General features: G+C 39.9%; 1 protein-coding gene and 1 non-coding gene across 10 annotated transcripts in view; both read left to right on the top strand.

The window, feature by feature from the left end:
• Positions 1-26,529, top strand: part of CPVL (carboxypeptidase vitellogenic like) — a 133,153-nt gene extending 106,624 nt beyond the window's left edge. For all 9 annotated transcript variants that reach the window (XM_069586756.1, XM_069586755.1, XM_069586761.1 and 6 more), the window contains one exon: positions 26,276-26,529. In XM_069586756.1, the coding sequence (XP_069442857.1) occupies positions 26,276-26,380 (105 nt within the window). In that variant the 3' untranslated portion in view covers positions 26,381-26,529. The remainder of the gene's footprint in view (positions 1-26,275) is intronic.
• Positions 16,762-16,833, top strand: TRNAS-GGA (transfer RNA serine (anticodon GGA)). Its single transcript has one exon. It is a non-coding gene; the product is annotated as a tRNA-Ser (tRNA).
• Positions 26,530-27,128: the final 599 nt, after the last annotated feature.

Raw genomic sequence — 27,128 nt, forward strand, 5'->3', positions numbered from 1 at the left:
GCCCAGCATAGGGGGTGAGACTGGGGCTGCAGGGCGGCGTGAGCCACAGCGGTGGGAAGAGGGATGTTGACTTTCACTCAGAAACTTGCAGCAAATGTCACGCTGAGCCCACTGACTCTTCTGGTGAATGCAAAACGCATTGAGAGATGAAATGGCACTCCTCTGACTGCCAAAAACTGGGTAACAAAAGAAGCGAGGCCCACATATGTTTGTGATAGAAGTGTTTTACCGCACGGTGAGGGAGCTGCATTTTATGTAGGTGATTTTACAACGTTGGCAGCGCTCCTCTCCCCTAATGCCTCCACGTAGGATTGGAGGTGGCTTGTGGAGATGGGGGAGGGCGGGGAAGAAGGGTGGAAAAGAACTCTGATGTTCACAAAGGCATTCTCTGTGGATTAGGGATACCGTTCAAATGTCAGGCGTCTGATAATGAAAAAAACGGGCTTCAGCCGTGGACTCGGCTTTTTACATTTGACACACAAAACAGAAGCATGTGTCTGTGTCTGCCAAGAGAGAAACCTCGCTCTCTGCCAAACTCCACAGCTCTTAATTTAAAAATTGAAACCAAAGTAGACTTGTCTCTGAATGGTTCCTTAAAATGTCCACTTAGAGGAATGACGGCTCTCCCAGAGGAGCAGCAAGGTACCGAGATGAGGGAGCATTTCTCCATCAAGGGATGCCCAGGGACACCAGCCAGCTCCATCCACCCCTCAGAGATCAGATGAAGAATGAGTCTGCTGGTTGCTCTTTGCTGCTCTGGCTGCTTGTATCTGTACAGTTCTCAGAATCAGACTCTCCCTTCTTATATCATCTGCGAAGTAATGGGCTTTTCTCAACCTCAATTTGTTCATCTGTAAATTACAAGGTTTGAACCAAGTTATCTCTAAAGTGAAAGTGTTAGTCATTCAGTCGTGTCCAACTCTTTGCAACCCCATGCTGTAGCCCGCCAGGCTCCTCTGTCCAGGGGATTCTCCAGGCAAGAATACTGGAGCGGATTTGTCATTTCCTTCTCCAGAGGATCTTCCCTCCCCAGGGACTGAACTTGGATCTCTTGCATTACAGGCAGATTCTTCACCATCTGAGCCATAGGGAAGATATCTTTAAAGAAAGATCTGAAATAGATTTTTATTAATGTCCAGAGAGGCTCAGTTTGCAAGCAGAATAGATAGTGGCCTTCAGTGAGAGAGAGAGAGAGAGAGTGTGTGTGTGTGTGTGTGTGTGTGTGTGACTCAGTAACATTACAGCATAGATCAAAGGTCTAATCCTCTCTTTGCTTGGCTGGTGACAATCCATGTCCATCACTGTCAAGACCACCTTGCTGCACGCTTTGGGGTCTTTCTCTGCCTTTCTCCAGAAATCACAGCTGCTGTTCATGATCTGTTTTGATGGCATCACTGCTTTTGAAATGCAGGATGTTTTTGTTCTTACCTCATTGAATCATCAACTCCAAACATGCCAAGATGCCACATTTATAAATATAAAATTTTCATCAGAATAATAACACTGATGAATTCTTTAAAAACAGCTTTCTAGAAAAAACTTCATGAAGCTACATTTTCTGGGGAAAAAAAGCATTTTTTAAATATCTTTATTTCACTGAAAATATTTTTATGGAGAATAATTATTTTTCATTTAGAGATTAAAAGGGAGACATGAGTCACCAGTCTGTTCTCATTCCTGTGCAATCATAGTGAGTGCAGTTTCTTCTACCATGAATTTTGCATTATTTCCAACAAGTCTCTTTTTCCTGATTGCAACTTGAGATATCATAATTTTTGTTTTCATTATCAGTATCAGCTTAGGCTATTCAATAAATAATTTTCTCTCTCCTGTAGGTAAAATTTTCCAGCTGGAGCAAATTTTAGATCTCATTTTCCAGGTGGAGAAACTAAAGCCTGGAGGTTAAATGACTGTCCCAAAGTCCCGTATCCATTTCATGTCTGAAATTAAGTTCGATTTCAGGTCCCCTGGCTTCCAGCTCAGTAGTTTTCTACTTCACAAGGGCACCCACCTCTGGAATGATGGACTGGCAGCAGTAAGCTAGTACGCTTGAAACTGGAGCCTGCATGCACATCTGCCGTAATTAAAGCAGGCCTGAGAAAGAGTGCATTTTACTTCTAGTGTTCTTGAGTTACATGCATGTGCCTTTCTATAGACAGAGTATCAGGGATTTTTTTAAAAGGTAGGTGGTGCTTAGTAGGTGGTGAGGCAAGGCTCATCCAGTGTTAAGAAGCGTTATAGATTTACCTGGGGAGTTCTCATGTTAGTAAAAGAATCAACGCTGAAATTGGCTAAAATGAGCAGAGAAGAAGCATGGTGGGCAGAGCCTCAGAATGGGAGCATACAGAGCAGGACACAGGCAGAGCACACAGTCTGGTTTCTATTCTGGTGCCTGGAGGGTGCAAGCTGGGAGAGAAACTGGAAAGGGATCATGGAGCCTCGATAGTAGGCAAAGGGGTGAGTGTTCCATTGTCTTAAGCAGTAGGAGGGGTGGGAATTGAATAATTTTTTTTTCCAAATTTTTTTTATTGTGATAAAATATACATTGAAAACTTGCCATCTTAACCATTTTTAAGTATACAGTTGAGTGGTATTAAGTGCATACATATGATTATGTACCATCCATCTCTACAGCTCTTTTCATCTTGTAAACCTGAAACTCTGTAATTTTCAACGCCAGCTCTCCATTCCCCCTTCCCCAACCCTTGGCAACCACTATATGAATTTGAGTGCTCTAAGTATCTCATATAAGTGGAAGCATACAGTGTTTGTTGCCATGGAAGATAATTAAGCACATTTTCAAAGCTTTGGAAAGTTTAAATTGGCAGCAGTAGGATGAATTCAGGGCGGAAATAGGTCAGAGAAGAAGGAAAGTGAAGTGAAAGTGAAAGTCCATGGAATTCTCCAGGCCAGAATACTGGAGTGGGTAGCCTTTCCCTTCTCCAGGGGATCTTCCCAACCCAAGGATCAAACCCAGGTCTTCCACGTTTCTGGCAGATTCTTTACCAGCTGAGCCACCAGGGAAGCCCCAGAAAATAGGAGTACCCCCAGGAAATAGAGAGTCATGTTAGTACTGGAAGAAGGTTCTTCATCTACTTCCCGAGATCACCTTCTTGGTGCTTGATCCTGAGGTCCCAAAATAGAGGAGATAAACTTTATAATGTCCAAGCTGTGAGGACCGATTCCTATTTGAAAAATAGTGTTTAATGTGCAGTTAAATGAACTTGAAAGCTAAATACCCACAAGGAGTGCCTGGCATGCTGGTGTCATCCTGGTGCCCTCCTCAGGCTCACAGCAAGCCTCCCAGTCTCCAAAAGCACAAGCCCTGAGCCACGACTTATATTTTGACCTTGACTCATGTTTGGCCTTGTGAAGTTCTCAGGCCTATAGTTTGCCACACTCTTCTCAGGGGTTTCTCCCTGAGTTTCCAAAAGGAGTGAGACTTTCCACTGGGGGATACAGAGAAGCCAAAGGGGAGGAGCCCACCACCCTTGAAGCTTGACTGTTTTGGAGAGTCAAGATTGACAGGAGATGGTTTGGGATAATGAGAGGAAGGTGGACTGTGCAGTCAGACCAGCCTGTGTGAATTTCAGTCTTGCCACTTACTAGGCGTGGTTGTTGGTTCATGCGGGTGTCAGGAAGGCCAAAAGAGACGCCAGGGATGGCTACTGACCCTCCAGCATTTGCAAGCCCTCAAGCCAGTGGTCTGCTACACACTTTCTTAGCCACAATTTTATAGAATATTGGTAGCTCCCCTCTAAATTATGTGATTGTACTTACTAATTTATAAATAAAGAAACAGAAGTTTCACCTGAGAAACTTCCTTAGGGTTTCAAGCAGCAGTCATACCAGGGATTTAACAGTCCGCATCTTGCTCTTTCCTCTGCACCACCGTGCTTAAATACCTGTGAAGGCTACAGAGCGGGAAGGATAGAATACTCCAGTTGCCCGCCAGACCTCAGCTACAAGTCTCGCCTCAGGGTGTGTATGTGATGGTGGTGACAAATGTGGGTGGAGTGTTGGTGGTGGCCAGTGTATTTGGCAGCACATCCAGTCCCCACAGAAGAAGCTATTTTCTAAAGGGAAGCAGAGTGCTTACAAGGAGGAGGAGGATGGGGAAAGCCTGGTGTGCAGACAGAAAGCAGTAATAACCACAGCTTCTTCATTGTGCTAACATTAACTGTTTTGTTCCTTTGACTACATGCAACTGAAAAATGGAGAAAAGAATAACCATAGTCCTTTGAGTGGAAGGGAAGCTCAGGCTAGGATTTCAACATGTCCACGGATAATCCGCAAAGGGAATGAGAGAGAGTCGGCCACCTGCCTCTCTTGACCTTCCTGCTAACAATTCATTTTTTTTTTTAATTTAGAATTTTAAACAGCTTAGGGAGCATTAGAAACTATTTTTGAAGGAACCAACAGTTTCCAGAAAGGGCTTCAGCAAGTCCTTGGTTGCACTGACAACGATCAGAGTAAGCAAACAGCAATAAATGTCACTTTTGCATTCGACTAGTTGATAGGGGATGAGAAGTTAAAACAATATTTAATGGAGGAAAGTAACTGTTAAACAGATTTGAGACAATGATTACCAAATGCAGCTAATTCCAGGGAAAATGTTTTGGCTATGTTACAGAAATTGTTAAACAGAATCTTCATCTCTATCCCAGCTGTGTTGATTTCTACAAAAAGGGATGGCCTTATCCATGGGTTCTTTGTTTCCATCTTCCAGACCTGGGGAAGGCTCTTCTGTCTATTTATGGGAATCAAACTATGGGCAGACAATCAGAATATAGCCATCAAACCATCCCCTGCCCTCACTAATAAGACTTGCCATTATTAGAGAGTTTTATGGCAATTACAAGTTAGATTCTCCAGAAGCAGATATTGAGGCAGACTTTGGGGTACAAGATGTTCATTAGGGATTAACACCTGAGAAAGGAAGGAGTAGGAATCAGCATTGGCAGAGGAGGAAATCAAACTATGATGCGGGCCTGACAAACCTTGGCCAACCTGGGAGGGAGGTCCAAAGAGAGTAGTTTCCATCAGAGTATCTTACATCAGACAAAAATGATCGGCCTTTATACACCCCCCACCTCACTTAGTCACCAAATGTGGGATGCTCCAAGAAGGGCATCATTTTGGGAGAGGTTGTGCTGTGCAGCTGAGGCAGACCCTGAAGGAGCTGACAGCTGGAGGCTGTCTGCTGACTGGATTTCCCACAGCTGGACCGCAAGTCCATCCTTGAAGGAGGATCTGATGATGCATTTCTCTGTCTACCACAAAGGCCACCCAGATGGTGCAGTTGCAAGCTCTCAGGATTTGCAGGGGGGATAGGTGGGGGTGGTAGACAGCAGTAGGAGCTGGTGGTTTGCCTAAGACCACATGGGGTACTAGTCTTCCTTTGTTTGCATAATATGCACTTTCGCTTAAGCTGTCATGTCATTATGTCTTCTCTCTTCATTAGAAAGATGAATCCAGTCTTGCTTTTCAATTTACATCAAGATTCCAAGATAGGAATAACAAATCTTTCAGGGGAAAAAAATTAAGAGTTCTTAGTAAATATTTCCTTCTTACAGTTATTTGTTACAGAATAAGGAATCACTCTAAAACTTCCTGGCTTGACCCAATAACAATGTATTATTTCTCACAATTATGTGGGTGGAATGGGCTCAGCAAGGAGGTTTTTCTGATTGGGGTAGTTCACACCTGCAGCTGCATTCAGTTGAGAGTTTGGCTATAGCTGGAACATCCAAGTGAGTCTCTTCTCCTCTAGCGCTCTCTCCATATGACCTCTAACCATGCGGTGTCCTGGCCTAGACTTCCCAGCATGGCGGCAGGTCTCCTAAACTGAGAAGCAAGAGATGCCCATCCTTTTAAGGCTAGGGTTCAAAAGTCCCAGACTGCATTTTCACTGCATCATCTTGGTCAAAGCAAATCACAGAGCAAGGCGAGATTCCTCTTGCTAACAAGAATGGCAAAGAACTTGGGATCATTCCTTTCCGTTACGGTTTCCTAATCCAGTGTTTCTCAATGCTAGCAAATATAGATTCCCAAGGCCTGTTTCCAGATATTCTGACTTTATTGGTCTAGGGTTAAGACATGAGCATCAATATTTAAGCTTCTTGGGGAAGTTAATATGCAGCTGGTTTGGGGACATAAACTGTATGTCTTTTGTTCCTTTATTGATACTGAAATGGCTCCCACCTATCTCATAGGAATCCTGTGTGGCTTATGTTTGGATAAACTTCTGTTCTGATTCCTAGAGGGTGCTCTAAATCCTGAGCTATTTTACTTACTTACCAGCCGACCAGAAACCTGAGAACATAGATTTACTCTTAACAAACCAGCCATTGATCTGAAGCATCACATTTAGAAAAGTGTCTTCTAGTCAACAGTATTTACTGACGTGGCTCTGATTCTCTGAAATCCTCAGCCAAAACCTTAAACTAAGTTTTAAACTTTAGTTCCCTGCCATGTATTGTAGGTTGACAAGTGGTCTTTGTTCTGTCAAAACACTGATAGACTGTTGGTAATTTAGATTCATAGAAAAACTTTTTTATTTACTCAAAACATTAGCTTCCTTTTCCCAGCAGCATTCTGTCCTATACCGAAATGATGTGGTCCTCATGTGCGGCGTCTTCAGATAGTAGTGCCTTCTTATTACTTTCCAACAAGGATACAACTAGGTCAAGCAAGATCTCCTGTAAACATCATCCAGAGAGTTCTCAGCAAGGATGTCCACTAGTCACAGTTTGTTTCTGGATATTAATTATTGATCCAATAATATATTAGATAGATATGATTAGTTCTGTGCCAAAGCAAAAATAAAATTGCAATGATTTAGACTGAAGCCTTATCAGGAGTAAACTTAATGCTTAATAGATTGCCAACCTGGGGTGAGGCTTTTTGGTTAGGATTTAAGAGGTCAGTGAACTTATAAGGGGGAAAAATTGCATCTTTATTTTCACTAACCTCTAACTGGAACATCATTTCCTCCTATTATGAATTATGAAATTTAGCATTTCCTTCCATTATGAATGTAGGCAACAAACCACAGCAGTATTAGCAGTGCCTTTGACTTTGTCACCATAGAAAGCAGAGATAGTTTCATATCAAATACAGATGCTGTTGCAAATAGCTAGAAACAGTGCTTATGCCTAAAGTTATAGAAGTTATCAGACCCACAACATATGCTCTTTTGTTATGTGTTCATATAGAAGGACATATGTTGATGTGTCACAAATTCATGTTTTTTATTTTGTGTTTTTTAATATTTATTTGTATTCATTTTATTTATTTGGCTGTGCTGGGTGTTAGTTGTGGCATGTGGGATCTAGTTCCCTGACCAGGGATCGAACCCAGAACTCCTGCTCTGGGAGGGAGTGCAGAGTTTTAACCACTGGACCACCAGTGAAGTCCCATGTTTAACTGTTTTGATAATGTCAATCTGTAATTTTAATTTGCAATCTATGATACATATGTATCATAATATATATGGGTGAATCATGTATTTAAAAACATTGTTCTGAGAGGTATTTATAGGTGACACTAAACAGCCATAGGGGTCTATGGCACAAAAAGACAAAGAACCTGTGCGTTAGACTATTTGAATTGTTGATAATAATTCGTAGACCTTCACATGTACCCAAACATGGGCCATCTTCTCAAGCTGAGAAATTATGAACTTGAATTTTATTTATTACCTTGGTGATTCTCACTACTTCTACTATCACCATACTCAAGTGACCCTGAAGTGTAGGAATTAGGAGAGTGGATACTGTGTTCAACCTGGATTAGCTCCTAGCTCCACCACTTAGTAACTGCATGACCTTGGGCAAATTTCTTAACCTCTCTAAGAAGTTCCTCATCGTAATATTAATACCTAATTCTCTTGCAGAAGGATTCATTATTAGGATTAATTAAGATAATGCTTATGTATTCCTTGATACTCTGGGACCTAGTAAGCATGTAATAAATATTAATTTTATTGTCTTTATTGATGTCTCCTAGCATGAATCTGTTTTCACAGGATAAGAAGCTCCCCCCAGCCCCGTCTAATACAGTCCTTATGAGATACTATGTCTTAAAGGCTCAGATGATGAAATGGGGTATTATTCATCAGATAGACCTAGAAATATTTCCACTGTATCTAGTGTTTACTTTACCATAACATGGAAACAGTCTTGATGAGAGATGGAAGAAGTGGAGGGGCCTGCACATTTTGTTCATGGCAGTCTAACAACAGTATATGAAAGTTGCTAAATTGAGTGATGAGATGTTTCTAAAGCATTTGAGTCCCTTCTAGTTTAAAAGTGATCTGAAACATCCCTGTTGACAATAAATGAAGCATCCAGCCTTTATTTTATTCTGGTGTTTCCCGCCCCCCCAACTTATACTGAGCTTCTAACATACAGAAACAGGGAAGAAGGGGAATATATAGGCTTAGATTTAGAGAATAAAAAATAATCTAGCAAAACAAAAAAATGTTTGGCAACTTCTTGCTCTTCTGCTCTCCAGCATGGAGATGTGGGTGTTTATTTTTGTTCCTCTATTTATTATTATTATTATTATTTATGCAGCAACTGGAGTCCCAAGGTTTCCATTGTGGTACCAGTTCTGTCTTCTTGGAGCCACTTGCCAGAAGGGGACTTCCCACTTTTGCATTTGTTTCGTTCAATTGCTTCTCCGTATTCTCCCCACTTACCATGTTTAGACATATGGTCCATTTCATTGTCTCTGTGTTGGGCGGAAGGGAAAAGCACAACAGAGAACATATTAAATTTCTTACAGATTCATTTTTATGAGTTTGGCAGTATCAATAGGTGGGTTTCTTCTTTTCTAATTAAAAGTTGAAGAATTACCAAAAATATGTATTATACTTGTATAAGATCAAACAAACAATGATAAATGACTACTCCTATGCTTACAAGTCATTTAGGAAATGTAGCATTACCAGCAGCCTACGCTCCCAATCCCATTCTCTTCCCTCACTGGCCCTGGAGGTAAACCACTGCCCTGGGTTTTGTTTCTACCATCCTTTTTTAAAAATTTATAGTTTTACTACAGATAAACATCTCCATAAACAATATTTTACTTTTCATGTTTCAGTTCAGTTCAGTTCAGTCACTCAGTCGTGTCCGACTCTTTGCAACTCCATGAATCACAGCACGCCAGGCCTCCCTGTCCGTCACCATCTCCCAGAGTTCACTCAGACTCATGTGCATCGAGTCAGTGATGCCATCCAGCCATTTCATCCTCTGCCGTCCCCTTCTCCTCCTGCCCCCAATCCCTCCCAGCATCAGGGTCTTTTCCAATGAGTCAGCTCTTTGCATGAGGTGGCCAAAGTATTGGAGTTTCAGCTTTAGCATCAGTCCTTCCAATGAACACCCAGGACTGATCTCCTTTAGAAAGGACTGGTTGGACCTCCTTGCAGTTCAAGGGACTCTCAAGAGTCTTCTCCAACACCACAGTTCAAAAGCATCAATTCTTCAGCACTCAGCTTTCTTCACAGTCCAACTTTCACATCCATACACGACCACAGGAAAAACCATAGCCTTGAGTAGACGGACCTTTGTTGACAAAGTAATGTCTCTGCTTTTGAATATGCTATCTAGGTTGGTCATAACTTTCCTTCCAAAGAGTAAGCGTCTTTTAATTTCATGGCTGCAATCACCATCTGCAGTGATTTTGGAGCCCCCAAAATAAAGTCTGACACTGTTTCCACTGTTTCCACATCTATTTCCCATGAAGTGATGGGACCAGATGCCATGATCTTCGTTTTCTGAATGTTGAGCTTTAGGCCAACTTTTTCACTCTCCTCTTTCACTTTTATCAAGAGGCTCTTTAGTTCCTCTTCACTTTCTGCCATAAAGGTGGTGTCATCTGCATATCTGAGGTTATTGATATTTCTCCCAGAATCTTGATTCCAGCTTGTGCTTCTTCCAGTCCAGCGGTTCCCATGATGTACTCTGCATATAAGTTAAATAAGCAGGGTGACAATATACAGCCTTGACATACTCCTTTTCCTATTTGGAACCAGTCTGTTGTTCCATGTCCATTTCTAACTGTTGCTTCCTGACCTGCATATAGGTTTCTCAAGAGGCAGGTTAGGTGGTCTGGTATTCACATCTCTTTCAGAATTTTCCACAGTTTATTGTGATCCACACAGTCAAAGCAGAAGTCAATAAAGCAGAAATAGATGTTTTTCTGGAACTCTCTTGCTTTTTTAATGATCCAGTTCTACATAAAAATAATTCTTCTATATATATTTTGCAACACTGTACTTTTGCTCTTCAATATTTTGAGATTCACCCATGTTGATATGTTCAGGATTGTGCTTTGTTCCTTTTCACTGCTGAATAGCATTCTATCATATGATTACATCATTCATCCATTCCACTGTTGATGGGCATTTGGGTTGTTTCCAGCTTTCTGTTACTATAAATATTGCTGCTATGAACAATATTACTGCACATATCTCCTTGAGCCTGCATGCTAGAGTTTCTCTTAAGAATAATGCATAGAGGTAGAACAGATGACTTAATAGTGTTTGAACCTCTTTAGCTTCCTTAGGTAACGCCAAATTGTTTTCCCAGTTGATTGTATTCTTGCCAGTAATATACAAGACTTCTGATTATTCCACTGTATCACCAACTCCTGGACTTGTTTCTGGGCATCTTTCACCTGAGCTTGTGAAGTGGAAAGGGGCCTAATGTCTAACATTCATAGTCTAGCTTCCTTTTCTCTCGCTCTCATTCCCATATTCTTCTCTGGCTATTGTCAATTAAAAGACTGTAGCATCCACACCCAGTAAAAGGATGGAATGGACGTGTCATGTCTAAGTCTTAGTGCTCCTCTAGTTGGGAGATGCAATTTTCTTTTTGGATGACCTGGGTTAATGTTGGCTATCAAAATACCCAGCTTAAAGCAATTAGAAATTTAGTCTTTCAGCACCTTTTTGCCTCAGCTTACCAACAGTGGCTTAGTATAAGAAGCAACTAATAAAAGAGACATTTCAACATATGTCTGGATTTGCAGGCAAGCTCTGGACTACAGGGAGAAAAATCTGAATCTTTTTCTAACACTTCCATCACTTTTCCACTGAAAGAACAAGGAAATGGTTTAGCCAGTTGCTTTGCTGTGAGTCTTACCAGAAAATTAAGAATAGCTATTGGATTACAGGAGAAAAACTATTAAAAATTCCAACATATGGAGGTTGAACAACACACTTCTGAATAACCAGCAAATCACAGAAGAAATCAAAAAAGAAATAAAAATATGCATAGAAACTAATGAAAATGAAAACACAACAACCCAAAACCTGTGGGACACTATAAAAGCAGTGCTAAGAGGAAAGTTCATAGCAATACAGGCATACCTCAAGAAACAAGAAAAAAGTCAAATAAATAACCTAACTCTACACCTAAAGCAACTAGAAAAGGAAGAATTGGAGAACCCCAGAGTTAGTAGAAGGAAAGAAATCTTAAAAATTAGGGCAGAAATAAATGCAAAAGAAACAAAAGAGACCATAGCAAAAATCAACAAAACCAAAAGCTGGTTCTTTGAAAGGATAAATAAAATTGACAAACCATTAGCCAGACTCATCAAGAAGCAAAGAGAGAAAAATCAAATCAATAAAATTAGAAATGAAAATGGAGAAATCACAACAGACAACAGAGAAATACAAAGGATCATAAGAGACTACTATCAGCAATTATATGCCAATAAAATGGACAACGTGGAAGAAATGGACAAACTCTTAGAAAAATACAATTTTCCAAAACTGAACCAGGAAGAAATAGAAAATCTTAACAGACCTATCACAAGCACGGAAATTGAAACTGTAATTAGAAATCTTCCAGCAAACAAAAGCCCAGGTCCAGATGGCTTCACAGCTGAATTCTACCAAAAATTTCGAGAAGAGCTAACACCTATCCTCCTCAAACTCTTCCAGAAAATTGCAGAGGAAGGTAAACTTCCAAACTCATTCTATGAGGCCACCATCACCCTAATACCAAAATCTGACAAAGATACTACAAAAAAAGAAAACTACAGGCCAATATCACTGATGAACATAGATGCAAAAATCCTCAACAAAATTCTAGCAATCAGAATCCAACAACACATTAAAAAGATCATACACCATGACCAAGTGGGCTTTATCCCAGGGATGTAAGGATTCTTCAATATCCGCAGATCAATCAATGTAATTCACCACAGTAACAAATTGAAAAATAAAAGCCATATGATTATCTCAATAGATGCAGAGAAGGCCTTTGACAATTCAACATCCATTTATGATAAAACTCTCCAGAAAGCAGGAATAGAAGGAACATACCTCAACATAATAAAAGCTATATATGACAAACCCCCAGCAAACATTATCCTCAATGGTGAAAAATTGAAAGCATTTCCCCTAAAGGCAGGAACAAGACAAGGGTGCCCACTTTCACCGCTACTATTCAACATAGTTCTGGAAGTTTTGGCCACAGCAATCAGAGCAGAAAAAGAAATAAAAGGAATCCAAATTGGAAAAGAAGAAGTAAAACTTTGACTGTTTGCAGATGACATGATCCTCTATATAAAAAACCCTAAAGACTCCACCAGAAAATTACTAGAGCTAATCAATGAATATAGTAAAGTTGCAGGATATAAAATCAACATTCAGAAATCCCTTGCATTCCTATACACTAATAATGAGAAAGTAGAAAAAGAAATTAAGGAAACAATTCCATTCACCATTGCAACGAAAAGAATAAAATACTTAGGAATATATCTACCTAAAGAAACTAAAGACCTATATATAGAAAACTATAAAACACTGATGAAAGAAATCAAAGAGGACACTAATAGATGGAGAAATATACCATGGTCATGGATCGGAAGAATCAATATAGTGAAAATGAGTATACTACCCAAAGCAATTTACAAATTCAATGCAATCCCTATCAAGCTACCAGCTATATTTTTCACAGAACTAGAACAAATAATTTCAAGATTTGTATGGAAATACATAAAACCTCGAATAGCCAAAGCAATCTTGAGAAAGAAGAATGGAACTGGAGGAATCAACTTGCCTGACTTCAGGCTCTACTGCAAAGCCACAGTCATCAAGACAGTATGGTACTGGCACAAAGACAGACATATAGATCAATGGAACAAAATAGAAAGCCCAGAGATAAATCCACACACATATGGACACCTTATCTTTGACAAAGGAAGCAAGAATATACAATGGAGTAAAGACAATCTCTTTAACAAGTGGTGCTGGGAAAACTGGTCAACCACTTGTAAAAGAATGAAACTAGATCACTTTCTAACACCGCACACAAAAATAAACTCAAAATGGATTAAAGATCTAAATGTAAGACCAGAAACTATAAAACTCCTAGAGGAGAACATAGGCAAAACACTCTCTGACATAAATCACAGCAGGATCCTCTATGATCCACCCCCCAGAATTCTGGAAATAAAAGCAAAAATAAACAAATAGGGTCTAATTAAAATTAAAAGCTTCTGCACAACAAAGGAAAATATAAGCAAGGTGAAAAGACAGCCTTCTGAATGGGAGAAAATAATAGCAAATGAAACAATTGACAAACAACTAATCTCAAAAATATACAAGCAATTTATGCAGCTCAATTCCAGAAAAATAAACGACCCAATCAAAAAATGGGTCAAAGAACTAAATAGACATTTCTCCAAAGAAGACATACGGATGGCTAACAGACACATGAAAAGATGCTCAACATCACTCATTATTAGAGAAATGCAAATCAAAACCACAATGAGGTACCACTTCACACCAGTCAGAATGTCTTTGATCCAAAAATCTGCAAGCAATAAATGCTGGAGAGGGTGTGGAGAAAAGGGAACCCTCCTACACTGTTGTTGGGAATGCAAACTAGTACAACCACTATGGAGAACAGTGTGGAGATTCCTTAAAAAATTGCAAATAGAACTGCCTTATGACCCAGCAATCCCACTGCTGGGCATACACACTGAGGAAACCAGAATTGAAAGAGACACATGTACCCCAATGTTCATCGCAGCACTGTTTATAATAGCCAGGACATGGAAACAACCTAGATGTCCATCAGCAGATGAATGGATAAGAAAGCTGTGGTATATATACACAATGGAGTATTACTCAGCCGTTAAAAAGAATACATTTGAATCAGTTCTGATGAGATGGATGAAACTGGAGCCGATTATACAGAATGAAGTAAGCCAGAAAGAAAAACACCAATACAGTATACTAACACATATATATGGAATTTAGAAAGATGGCAATGACGACCCTGTATGCAAGACAGCAAAAAAGACACAGATGTGTATAGCGGACTTTTGGACTCAGAGGGAGAGGGAGAGGGTTGGATGATTTGGGAGAATGGCATTGAAACATGTATACTATCATGTAAGAATCGAATCACCAGTCTATGTCCGATGTAGGATACAGAATGCTTGGGGCTGTTGCACGGTGATGGCCCAGAGAGATGTTATGGGGAGGGAGGTGGGAGGGGGGTTCATGTTTGGGAACGCATGTACACCCATGGTGGATTCATGTCAATATATGGCAAAACCAGTACAGTATCGTAAAGTAAAATAAAGTTGTTAAAAAAAAAAGAAGCTATAAACCAAAAGAAAAAGAAAAAAAGAATAGCTATTGGCAAATACGACTCACCCCGTTCTTTAGCTAGCCTTTCTTGCATTTGGTTTATAGTACCCTTCTCATTGACTTGATTTTACTCACTTCCTAGTGCTTGACACAGAAACCACAAAGAACTACTTGAAAAACACTAATTTTATACAAACCAATTAGAAAACATACAGCATTTTGGAGGATATAAAAAAATTGGCTATACTACGTTATGATTTCTTAAGTGAAACAGTTTTTGCTTTGTGGTGTTTTAAGAACAGGCACAAATTTTGAAAGATGCTGTTCAGGAACACTCTGAATATGTGTTTTAACTTGTTGTTTAAACTTTTTCCTTTTAAAATAGCCTCCTTAGCTGGTCTTAACTAGTATTCTTCCTCTCTAACCTACCCTTCTCTTTGTGCTTTTTCCAGAATGTAAGTCCAATCCAGTTTTATCCTTGTCTAAAATCTCTCACTAACTCCCTGAAGAATGAAGTCCGAACCCTATACACACATAAGTAAGGCTACTTGATCTGGCCTGTGCTTCCTTCCCCAACCTGGATTCTCACTCTCCCTCTTTCTTAATTAGAATCCTGAAAAACAAAGCAAAACATGTTATAGTTCCCCAAACACACCTTACTATTTTGTCAGCCAGTAATTCCCATGGGATTCCCTCTGCTTTTCATACCAGGCCCTTCTTCCTCCTCCAACTGCCTGGAAAACCCCCATTTGCTTTTCAGAGCTAAATGCCAGTATCACCTCTAGGAAGCCCTTCTCCCAGAATTCCTCCTTTTCTGCATCTCTATGTCCAGCTCCTGTTGCAGGCACCCCCCCAGGGGTTTCATTTACCTTTCTCCCCTATTTGACATGGAGCTCCTTGAGGACAGGAATGATATCTGATTTATGTTTGTAGCAAGCCCCTTAGCACAGTTCCTAGCACCCAGGAAATTTCAGTGAATTAGAATTAAAATCAAGTTGGCCCCTACCTTATGCCCACACCCCTCTCACAACTGTGTGTATTCAAATACTACAGTCTCAAGGAATGTAGTAGTGGCTCACCACTTGTACACACCAGAATTTCTTCTAGGAAATAGACTAGACATGCTGAGATAATGAATAGTTCAAAACAATTCCCATCAAGCGAAAGGATGCATTGTTTATGTCCACCGAAGACTATTTCCTTTCTGTGTTACATAAAAGAAAAACGGAGAAATATTCTGGGAAACAAAAATTTATGGAAGGAGTTGTAGAAGTTTGATTATCTCAGTGGCTGACTCGTGTGTCCTCTCCAAAAAAAAATTGAATTCTCGGTATTTGATGATTTTTTTTTCCCTTTTCTTAAAAAAACACACACACACACAGAGCTTGCTTCCTGAAAACAAAGGAAATAATAAACAATAGCAACTCCCAATTTTACTCTGACTGTTTGCCAAGAGTCGGTTTAGTTCATGTGATTCTATTTCATTAGGGAGGACTGATTAGCATAAAAAGAATGCTTCTAAATTAAGCTACCCAAATATGCACTTAGTTAATACTCAGGGAGCTAATTTATTGTGTTATCTAAAATATAAATTGGATAGCAGATCTATTTGCTGAGGTATAACAACTAAGCAATGATGCATAATTTTCTCTTAGCTGCTAAGTTGTTTTTTTTTTAATAACCTATTGAAATTTAACAGAGAACCATTTCATTATGGAAAGTGAATAAATACTAAGAAGGCTAACATTTAAAGTATTATCCACACATGGAGAATGGGTTTTAAAAATTAATGATATTTGAGGAACAAAGGGAATTGGGGTTTGCTTTTTAAACAGTAACTTTTTGTTGTTTTAGTTTGAAGTGTAACCAGATTTACTTATCTGGTTGCTTATAGGAACCAAGTTGCTTATGGGAATATTAAATGGAGCCAACATGGTACAGTGTAGAGTGGGTAGAGAAATGAAGGAACAAAATAAGGTTGTGTTGTGATATTGCTGCATTGTCAGCTGGACTACAGGCACTATTTTTGCCTGCACTTTTTGGTTTATCAGTAAAGACGGTGTAGATTGGAAGCAGGCAGATATTACTATTCTTGTTGTTCAGTCGCTAAGTCATGTCTGACTCTTTTTGCAACCTCATAGGCTTCCCTGGTGGCTCAGAGGTTAAAGCGTCTGCCTGGAATGCAGGAGACCTGGGTTCGATCCCTGGGTTGGGAAGATCCCCTGGAGAAGGAAACGGCAACCCACTCCAGTACTCTTGCCTGGAGAATCCCATGGAGGGAGGAGCCTGGTAGGCTACAGTCCTTGGGGTCACAAGGAGTCGGACACGACTGAGTGACTTCACTTCACTTCACTTCAGACTGTGGCCCACCAGGTTCCTCTGTCCATGGGATTCCCCAGGTAGGAATACTGGAGTGGGTTGCCATTTCTTTTTCCAGAGGATCTTCCCAACCGAGGGCTCAAACCTGCATCTCCTGCATTAGCAGACAGATTCTTTACCACTGGGCCACCAGGAAAGTCCATTAATATTCTTACCTTCTTGCAAATATTTGAAACCCAGCCCATCTGATATCCTGAGCCAAGGTTTCAGAGATTTGGGCCTTATAATTTATGTATTTGAATGAATATTTCTTTTGCTTTGGGAAAGAGGAAGAATGGCCTAAGATTTCATGTTTCCCCAGGAGAGTCAAAGTATCAGAGAACCAGTGGTCTGAGGTAAACTAGCTTGGAGAGGAAGGGAGACCCAGATCTCTAGTGCTTGCTGATTTCCATGGTGTAAGCTGTCCCACCATGGCTGATTTCAGGGTACCAACATGATGTCTCTGAATGTGAAGTAGATCAGCAATGTGCTCATTAATCCAATCTCCTGAGCCAGTGGAAAAGAACTTCAGAGCACCACTGCTGGAGCCAACCCACACTGCTGTTTGCAGGAAGCCAGATTTTGGCAAGTCGGCTGGCCCTTGTTTCCATGTTACCCAGCAGACAGTGAGTCAGGATCTAAGTCCTCACACCACTCCTGGCAGAGAGCATTTGCTGCTCTAACCTCTGCCCTCTCCTCCACTCTCAGTCTCTCCTCCAAAAGAAAACTACAAACTGTATGTAGCTCATAAAGTTAGATACTGAGGAAGGTAATTAATGAACTGGATTGTGCTTTTTATTCCCTTGTGGATATCAAGTATAAAAACTGGACATGAAGGAAGTAAAAATTTGATTACTTTTTAACTGCATCAAATCCTGTGTTATAAAGTGTGTTCTTAAAAGGCAAAAAAGACAGTGGCTTTTTGCCATTCTGCTAAGACAAGTAAGGTCTTGCTTGCTTGACATTTCTGTGTGGAGAGAAAAGGGTGTTTGGCATTGCATGTGGTGAAAGGGGGTGGAGGGAAAGAATGGGATGGATCTTGGTGTTGGCAGGCTTAAGGGATACAGTTTGCTCTAGACAGGTAAGAATATTGACAAAGGTTTGATTTCTTATTTAAGTTGCTTCCTTACTTTAATTGGGACCTTCTTTCCCATGGAAGGAAGGATTGATAGCATGGAAATAAAAGAAGTCTGGTAGAGAAATATATCCCTTCCTAAAGAAAATATTGTGATCTATCTTTCTGAAAAAGTATAGTAATAAAGTTTACAGTTCTTAGTAACTTCTAATCTTTCTCTGCTCTTAAAAGGAAAACATACTCAGTTGACTATTAAAATTCAGATAATGACACTCTGGCTAAGTGCTTATTATTTGCCTATATGCTACGTGGTACGAGCTTAATATGCATCTGTGGACTGAGTGCCATCGGATATTTTATATGCACCGTTTCTCTGAATTCTCACAGAAAGGTTACTTTTTTTTTTTTAGTTTTTTATTTTTTAAATTTTAAAATCTTTAATTCTTACATGCATTCCCAAACATGAACCCCCCTCCCACCTCCCTCCCCATAACATCTTTCTGGGTCATCCCCATGCACCAGCCCCAAGCATGCTGCATCCTGCGTCAGACATAGACTGGCGATTCAATTCACATGATAGTATACATGTTAGAATGTCATTCTCCCAAATCATCCCACCCTCTCCCTCTCCCTCTGAGTCCAAAAGTCCGTTATACACATCTGTGTCTCTTTCCCTGTCTTGCATACAGGGTCGTCATTGCCATCTTCCTAAATTCCATATATATGTGTTAGTATACTGTATTGGCGTTTTTCTTTCTGGCTTACTTCACTCTGTATAATCGGCTCCAGTTTCATCCATCTCATCAGAACTGATTCAAATGAATTCTTTTTAACGGCTGAGTAATACTCCATTGTGTATATATACCACAGCTTTCTTATCCATTCATCTGCTGATGGACATCTAGGTTGTTTCCATGTCCTGGCTATTATAAACAGTGCTGCGATGAACATTGGGGTACATGTGTCTCTTTCAATTCTGGTTTCCTCGGTGTGTATGCCCAGCAGTGGGATTGCTGGGTCATAAGGTAGTTCTATTTGCAATTTTTTAAGGAATCTCCACACTGTTCTCCATAGTGGCTGTACTAGTTTGCATTCCCACCAACAGTGTAGGAGAGTTCCCTTTTCTCCACACCCTCTCCAGCATTTATTGCTTGCAGATTTTTGGATCACAGACATTCTGACTGGTGTGAAGTGGTACCTCATTGTGGTTTTGATTTGCATTTCTCTAATAATGAGTGATGTTGAGCATCTTTTCATGTGTTTGTTAGCCATCCGTATGTCTTCTTTGGAGAAATGTCTATTTAGTTCTTTGGCCCATTTTTTGATTGGGTCGTTTATTTTTCTGGAGTTGAGCTGCATAAGTTGCTTGTATATTTTTGAGATTAGTTGTTTGTCAGTTGCTTCATTTGCTATTATTTTCTCCCATTCAGAAGGCTGTCTTTTCACCTTGCTTATATTTTCCTTTGTTGTGCAGAAGCTTTTAATTTTAATTAGATCCCATTTGTTTATTTTTGCTTTTATTTCCAGAATTCTGGGAGGTGGATCATAGAGGATTCTGCTGTGATTTATGTCTGAGAGTGTTTTGCCTATGTTCTCCTCTAGGAGTTTTATAGTTTCTGATCTTACATTTAGATCTTTAATCCATTTTGAGTTTATTTTCGTGTGCGGTGTTAGAAAGTGATCTAGTTTCATTCTTTTACAAGTGGTTGACCAGTTTTCCCAGCACCACTTGTTAAAGAGATTGTCTTTACTCCATTGTATATTCTTGCCTCCTTTGTCAAAGATAAGGTGTCCATATGTGTGTGGATTTATCTCTGGGCTTTCTATTTTGTTCCATTGATCTATATGTCTGTCTTTGTGCCAGTACCATACTGTCTTGATGACTGTGGCTTTGTAGTAGAGCCTGAAGTCAGGCAAGTTGATTCCTCCAGTTCCATTCTTCTTTCTCAAGATTGCTTTGGCTATTCGAGGTTTTTTGTATTTCCATACAAATCTTGAAATTATTTGTTCTAGTTCTGTGAAAAATGTGGCTGGTAGCTTGATAGGGATTGCATTGAATTTGTAAATTGCTTTGGGTAGTATACTCATTTTCACTATATTGATTCTTCCAATCCATGAACATGGTATATTTCTCCATCTATTAGTGTCCTCTTTGATTTCTTTCATCAGTGTTTTATAGTTTTCTATATATAGGTCTTTAGTTTCTTTAGGTAGATATATTCCTAAGTATTTTATTCTTTTCGTTGCAATGGTGAAAGGTTACTTTTCTTATGGTGACTAACCATTCCAGATTTCAGCATTAGCGCTAAAGGTTCTATGCTCCTAATAACTTCTCAGTCCTGGGTAAACTGAGACAACTGGTTGCCTTAATTCCTATCTCCATTTTACAGATGGGAAAATAGGGATAATTAAGTCATTGTGCCCAAGTCACAGAACTAGGCTCAAATCTAGATCTGCTGACTCATGATTCCATGATCTTAAGTTTTTATTGTTGTTTTTAATAGTGGCATTGGTTTGGCACATGCTATTAATGTGTCATAATGAAAAGTAGAAATCCTAAATTATGATTTTGTTTCAATTGATTAAGTTAGATGGTGCACCTGGAAAGCACCTTGGAACTGTAAGGTAGCACCAAAGTTATGTATTGACTACTCTAGAAATGATGCCGCTGCTGTGGCTATATTTAGGTCAGCTAAAGCCGTCTATGGGGTCGCACAGAGTCGGACACGACTAAAGCGACTTAGCAGCAGCAGCAGCAGCAAAGTACCTTTTTGCCTCCATGATCATTTGCTATAGTAGAGCTTACAGTAGTAAATGTGAAGGAGTCTTCCCAGAGTGTTGTGGGAGCAACACTGAGCCTTGATCTTGGCTTTTTTTCTTTTATTGAAAGTGATTTGCCTCACTCTTTTGTTATGAGGTGGCTGCTAGCAAGCTTTGGCTTATTTTTTATTCTTATTCCCAAGTACCTTTTCTTTTTAGTATACATTTTAGTTGAATGCCTATTTATTTAACTTATACTCAGGGTTCACCTCTGAAAGTGAAAAGGTAAACATTTGTAAATGTGGAATGGAATAAAAATAATAAAAGAACTTAATGTAAGTCACAAACAAACAAGATGATCTTGAGTGTCTCCATCAATCTGTAGTAGAAAACAAGAACTAGAAATCTGTCCTCTTTAAAATAAATAAATAAATAAAAATTTTTTGAAAATAATAATTCTCTGTATAACTTGAGCTTAATCCTTAATTTTAAGGTATTTATTAGAATAAATTCCTTTAAAGTGAAAAAAAAAATGATGAACTGCTGATGAGAAATGGCAGAAGGACTTTGTGGCTGTGGATGAAATCTTAAATTTTGATTTTTGGAATCGAGTGGGAGAAGGTAGGTAAGACTTAAATCAAGACACCCAAGCTCCAGCCTGACACTGTCACTCACAAGCTGTATGGCCTGAAGTCAGGCACCAAAACCTCCTCTGTGAATCGGAGGAGAGGGAAACTAATCTGGATGAACTCTCAGATTCTCGCGCTCTACTACATGAAGTGGCAAGGGTGATGTTTGCCACTTGCCTCATGGTGATGTCAGGAAGATGTGTTCTAAAGCCAGGGTTGGCCAACTCTGCCTCTCTGCCTGTGGCACACAAGCCAAATGGCACCGCACTCCAGTACTCTTGCCTGGAAAATCCCATGGACAGAGGAGCCTGGTGGGCTGCAGTCCATGGGGTTGCTAAGAGTTGGACGTGACTGAGCAACTTCACTTTCACTTTTCACTTTCATGCATTGGAGAAGGAAATGGCAACCCACTCCAGTGTTCTTGCCTGGAGAATCCCAGGGACGGGGGAGCCTGGTGGGCTGCCGTCTATGGGGTCGCACAGAGTCGGACACGACTGAAGCGACTTAGCAGCAGCAGCAGCAGCAATGTTTGAAAAAAAAGAATATGATTTTTGTTTCACGTAACAGTTGTATGAAATTCTAATTTCAGTGTCCAGTTTTATTGGCACACAGCCACAGTCATCCATAAAAAAAAAAAAACAACTGCCCTCTTTCACCTGCCTCCTGACCTGCTTTGGCCGTGTGCCTCTTGGTTAATAACCAAGCTGCATGTTCAGAAGCCTGGAATGGGAAGGATGTTCATGTGTTGGGGAGCAGGGAGAGAGTTTTCCACTTAACTTTATACCTGATTAATCACTAATTTTTCAGGTTCAACCCCAACATCCCTCTTCTCTCGCCTTCTTACCATCTCTGCTTCACATCATTTCTCACCTGAACAGCTAGTCTCCTAACTTGCCTCCTTGCCCCAGTATCATTTCCTTCATACCAGCCCCCTCAGTGGCTATGAAGTCATCTTCCTTTAATGCAGATCTGAGCATATCACTATTCTGCTTAAACCTCTCAAGGATATACCCAGAATAGGCAACAAAAACATAGAAACAAAAAGTAGGTTAGTGATTGTCAGAGACTGGCAGGGAGACAGGAATGGAAAGTGATTGCTAATGGGTACAGGTTTCCTTTGCAGTGATGAAAATATTCTGCAACTGGATAGTGGTGATGGTTGCTCAACATTGTGAATATATTAAACGTTACTGAATTGTTCATAGTAAAATGGTTAGAGTGATAATTTTATGTTATGTGTATTTTAACACACACACACAAATCCTGTATGAAAAGGTCCCAGCAGCATGTCATATGGGGTTTACCTGTTCAGCTGCTCCTTCTGCTTTCCTTCTAATTCCTCATAACTGGAACTCCTTTCAGATTCTTGCATGTGCAATGCAGTTTCATGCCCCACTGTTTCTGAACGCAGTTTCCTGTCTTTACTGCATCTCTTTCCTCCTCCCCACTCACCACTGTCTGTCCAGTGATCTGCTCCTCCTTGACCCCCCCTGAAGTCTCCCATGACACATCTGTGTCAACACACCCATTGTGAATTTCCCCTTATATTTCATCTCAAAAGGCACAGTTGATAAATCTTTATTGCCCGGTCCATGTTTCTAGTTCCATGGAGAATCATATTCTTTTCTAAAACATAAAGTGGAATGAAGCTTTAAAGTGTTTTGTATAACCCTTTTAAAATTCATGACCTCTGGAACACATGAGTTTAGCAGTTTCAGTTCTAATGTGAAAGCACCCAAAATATCCAGTTTCTGGTGATGAGACCATTTCTATCCAGGGAGGCTCAAGATTAGTCTGGTCACATTTAAATATATAATCATGGCCCTGTCACATACACACCTCTAAAAACTCTGGAGTGGTTTGTGTCCTTGATTTGTGAGTGGTGAGTGGCGTGGCTATTACAACAGAGTAGTTTATTTTTTCAGCACTCATAAATTCATTTTTGAGGTTAACTTCAGGAAAATGCTATATGGGAATCTGCTAGAGAACATACTTTGAGAATTTTGTGGCATGTGAAAAAGACTTTGTTCTTAAATGAGCTTTTCTTTCCAATCTTAATGACACCATTTATGATGTCATTTGGTCATTACGTATGGCAGCTCAGAACTGGATCAAGGATCAGGCAAGTCACTGAGAATAAGAATTGTAACACCTAACCCCTGTCACTGTCATCTCTTCTTCACTACTTGATTATCATGGATGTAGAAGGGTGTGTGTGTGTGTGTTTGTGTGTGTGTAGAAGGGTGTGTGTGTGTGTCTGTGTGTGTGTGTATAAACACCAGGAGAGCAGATGATTAGAAAAAAATACACTAAGGTGAGGTCATTAGTAGATGTTACACAAATTTTTCTTTGTGATTTCCCTTGATGTAAAAACAGAACAACCTGCCACAAAATAGGAAGTTCTTTTAAATAGAGGTCCTCAAAGAGTAGTCTTTGGACCGACAGCACCAGAATTACTGTGCAATTGTTAGAAGTGCAAATTCTTAGTCCCTGGCTGGGACCTTCAGAACTGGGAGGTCTAAGGGTGAGAACCTAGCAATTTACTTTAACGAGCTTGGGTAATTTTATTCCCCTTTAGGTTTGAGAACAACTGTTCTTAACAACTCCCTTAAACCAAGATTTTTATGCTAATGTAGGAACATGATGTTCTACGTTAGTTATGTTGGTTACATGAATTTTGATCTTACATTTTGAGTAGAGATAATTATTGGAAGAATAATTACAACAACTAATATTTCTCAAGAACCATCCCAGGCCAGGCACTGTGCTGTGTTCCATGGATATCAGCCCTTTAATTCCTTATACAACTATCTCAGGACATAATATTTCATTCCCTGTTGTACCGTTAAGAAAACTGAAACACAGAGATGTTAAGTTGCTTGCCCAAGGTCATACAGTTTGCGGTGCCTCTGGTCACGCTCCTGTCCTCCGACTCCCAAGCCCAGGCCATGAAGCACTGTGCTGGCCCTCCATTAGCAGTAGCCCTGGTCGGGGAGGGAGGCAGGATGACCTTTAGCTCCTGAGTATTCAGTTTCTTACTGTTCTGGACGATTGCTGCCAAACTCATTTCCAGCTGAAGCAGCTGGGTTTTGTCATAAACACGACTTCGTTGTGTCCTCAGCTGAGCTGAAGTTGCATGAAAATCGCTCATCTGATTCCTGCCGAGGCTGGAGGACTGGATGGGAAACCACAGGAGGAGAATTCTAGCCTGGGGTCGTGGGGGCCGCAGAAGTCTTTCTCCAGGGTCACGTGCTTGGGCTCCTGTCACAGATGTGTTCGCTTTCGGTCTGTGACAAAGAAGGGAACATGCTGGGTTTCCAAATGAGAGCTGGAACACAAATGTAGATGGGCACTGCTGTCATAGCAGCAAGGCACAGCTGACTGCTGGTGGAGGGTAGCATGAAGCAGTTGTCTCCAAAGGCCAATGAGGGGTAAGTCCATCTCATAGTCCTTGCTGCTGCTGCTGCTGCTGCTGCTGCTAAGTCGCTTCAGTCATGTCAGACTCTGTGCAACCCCACAGACGGCAGCCCACCAGGCTCCCCGGTCCCTGGGATTCTCTCGGCAAGAACACTGGAGTGGGTGCCATTTCCTTCTCCCTCATAGTCCTTAACTATCTCAAAAGTATGTGGAGAGATGGGTGAAACATTCTGTGACCAAGCCGTAAAGTTCCCTTCACAGTAAGAAATTATTGTGAAAGTACTGGAATTTGATTTAAAACACTAGTGTTTACCTCAGAAGCCAGGGTTCTAGCTACTTCCCCCACTTAACAATTGTATGACCTGGTTGTTGTTGTTGAGTCACTCACTAAGTCAGGTCCAACTCTGCAACTTCATGGACTGTGGCCCATCAGGCTCCTCTGTCCATGGGATTCTCCGGGCAAAAATACTGGAGTGGGTTGCCATTTCCTTCTCCAGGGGATCTTCCCGACCCAGGGATCAACTGGCATCTCCTGCATTGCAGGCAGATTCTTTACTGTCTGAGCCAATAGGGAAGCCACCGGAGAATCCCACTGTATGTCAATTTTACACAGAATTTGGGAGGAGTATACTGACATCCCCATCTTACTCTGAAATGTGTCAAGAAGATAAGGTGGATTAATAGATGGGCAGTGAGATGCAGCTGTAAGAAAACGAGTAAAGTGTTAATGAGAGTATCTAAATGGTGTGTATATGAAATTCTTTCAAATCTGCTATATGTTTGAAAATGTTTTATAATAAAATCTTGGAAAAATAGAATTCTAATTTTTTGCTGCTCAAAAAAATTTTAGGCCTTCTAAAATTTCAGGTGTCAAGTTCTTTTTTGTTGTTTTAATTTTTTTGAGACTCAAAATATCTCCTTTATTACTGGTAAAGACTAAGGTAGAAGATGTAATTAAGGTAAAAGGTGTAGCTTAGTGTGAAGGCCAATGGACCAGCTTACTGAACAGTAGAATTAGGTACATTTCTCTACCTAGTTGCAACCAGAGCTGGTCTAGGATAGGTCTCCCAACCTCAGGCCCCTAACAAGGTAAGAGTTATAGCACAGCATGGAGAAGCAGACAGCTCCCACCTAAAAAAAGACAAAGAAAAATTTTCCAGTTTCATACACATGAAAGATGGATGCAATTTGGTGTAAAATCAAATAACTACACAATTTGAAAACTTTCTTACCTTAAGGTACCTATTATTAATGCTATCAAAAGCAGACAATCAGCATATCCAAAAGCATGGACCGATACACTATGTTCTTTATTTCATGTAAGCTTTAAGAACATTTTAATCCAAATTAAAGGTTTCCATGTATTTAGAATATCCAGTTTTCTAAATTTCAGCTTTTCTTCTGTTTTTCTTCTTTAAGGTAATTGTTCGAGGTGGAGGCCACATTTTGCCCTATGACCAGCCTCTGCGATCTTTTGACATGATTAATCGATTCATTTTTGGAAGAGGATGGGATCCTTACTGATGGATAAGCTGCTTTCCTAAAGGAGACCATCATGGCTTTTAATCTTTGAAAAGAAAATTTTTAAGACATAAAATGTTACATAAATAACAAAATTATCCTTTTAAAACTGCAAAATGTTCCTCAGCAATAAAAATTATCCTTAAAACAAATGAGGCTCTGTTTTGGGGGAGAGATGGTTCATTACAAAATTAACTGTAAGAAAATGTTCTGCATGAGTGAGAATTACATCATTTATCTTAACGGGTACAAAGAATGGATTCTGAGACACCAATTCAGATAGAAATGGATAAATAAATGGGATGTTGGGGCCTTGAATAAGAACTTTAACTTCCTTCTCTAATGATGTGAAAAGTGCAATAAATGAACAGAGTTGTAACTATCTTGTTCTGTAAATAACAGAAAAGTTTATCATACCATGTATCTGAAGGTGTTGCATAAATATTAGATAAGGACATCTGAATTATCATTCCAAATGAATAGATGAACTTATAATAGTGGTGAGAAAGGGACTTCAGAATGTAGAAAGTCTTAGCAAGAAAGGTGGCTTGCAATTCTTTGAATTAAAAATCTTATATGTAAAAGAAATAATGTATCTGTATCTACTTATTGATGATAAGCAGAGAATCTTATTCAGAGAACATACTAAATCTTTGCCTATTCTTTCTTTGTTCTCTTTTTTTTTTTTTAGTTCATAGGTTTATTTTAAGTATGCACATTTATCAAACAGCCTGCAGGCCATATTAGTTAT

The sequence above is a fragment of the Ovis canadensis genome, chromosome 4 (genome assembly GCF_042477335.2).
Source record: "Ovis canadensis isolate MfBH-ARS-UI-01 breed Bighorn chromosome 4, ARS-UI_OviCan_v2, whole genome shotgun sequence".
Lineage (NCBI taxonomy): Eukaryota > Metazoa > Chordata > Mammalia > Artiodactyla > Bovidae > Ovis > Ovis canadensis.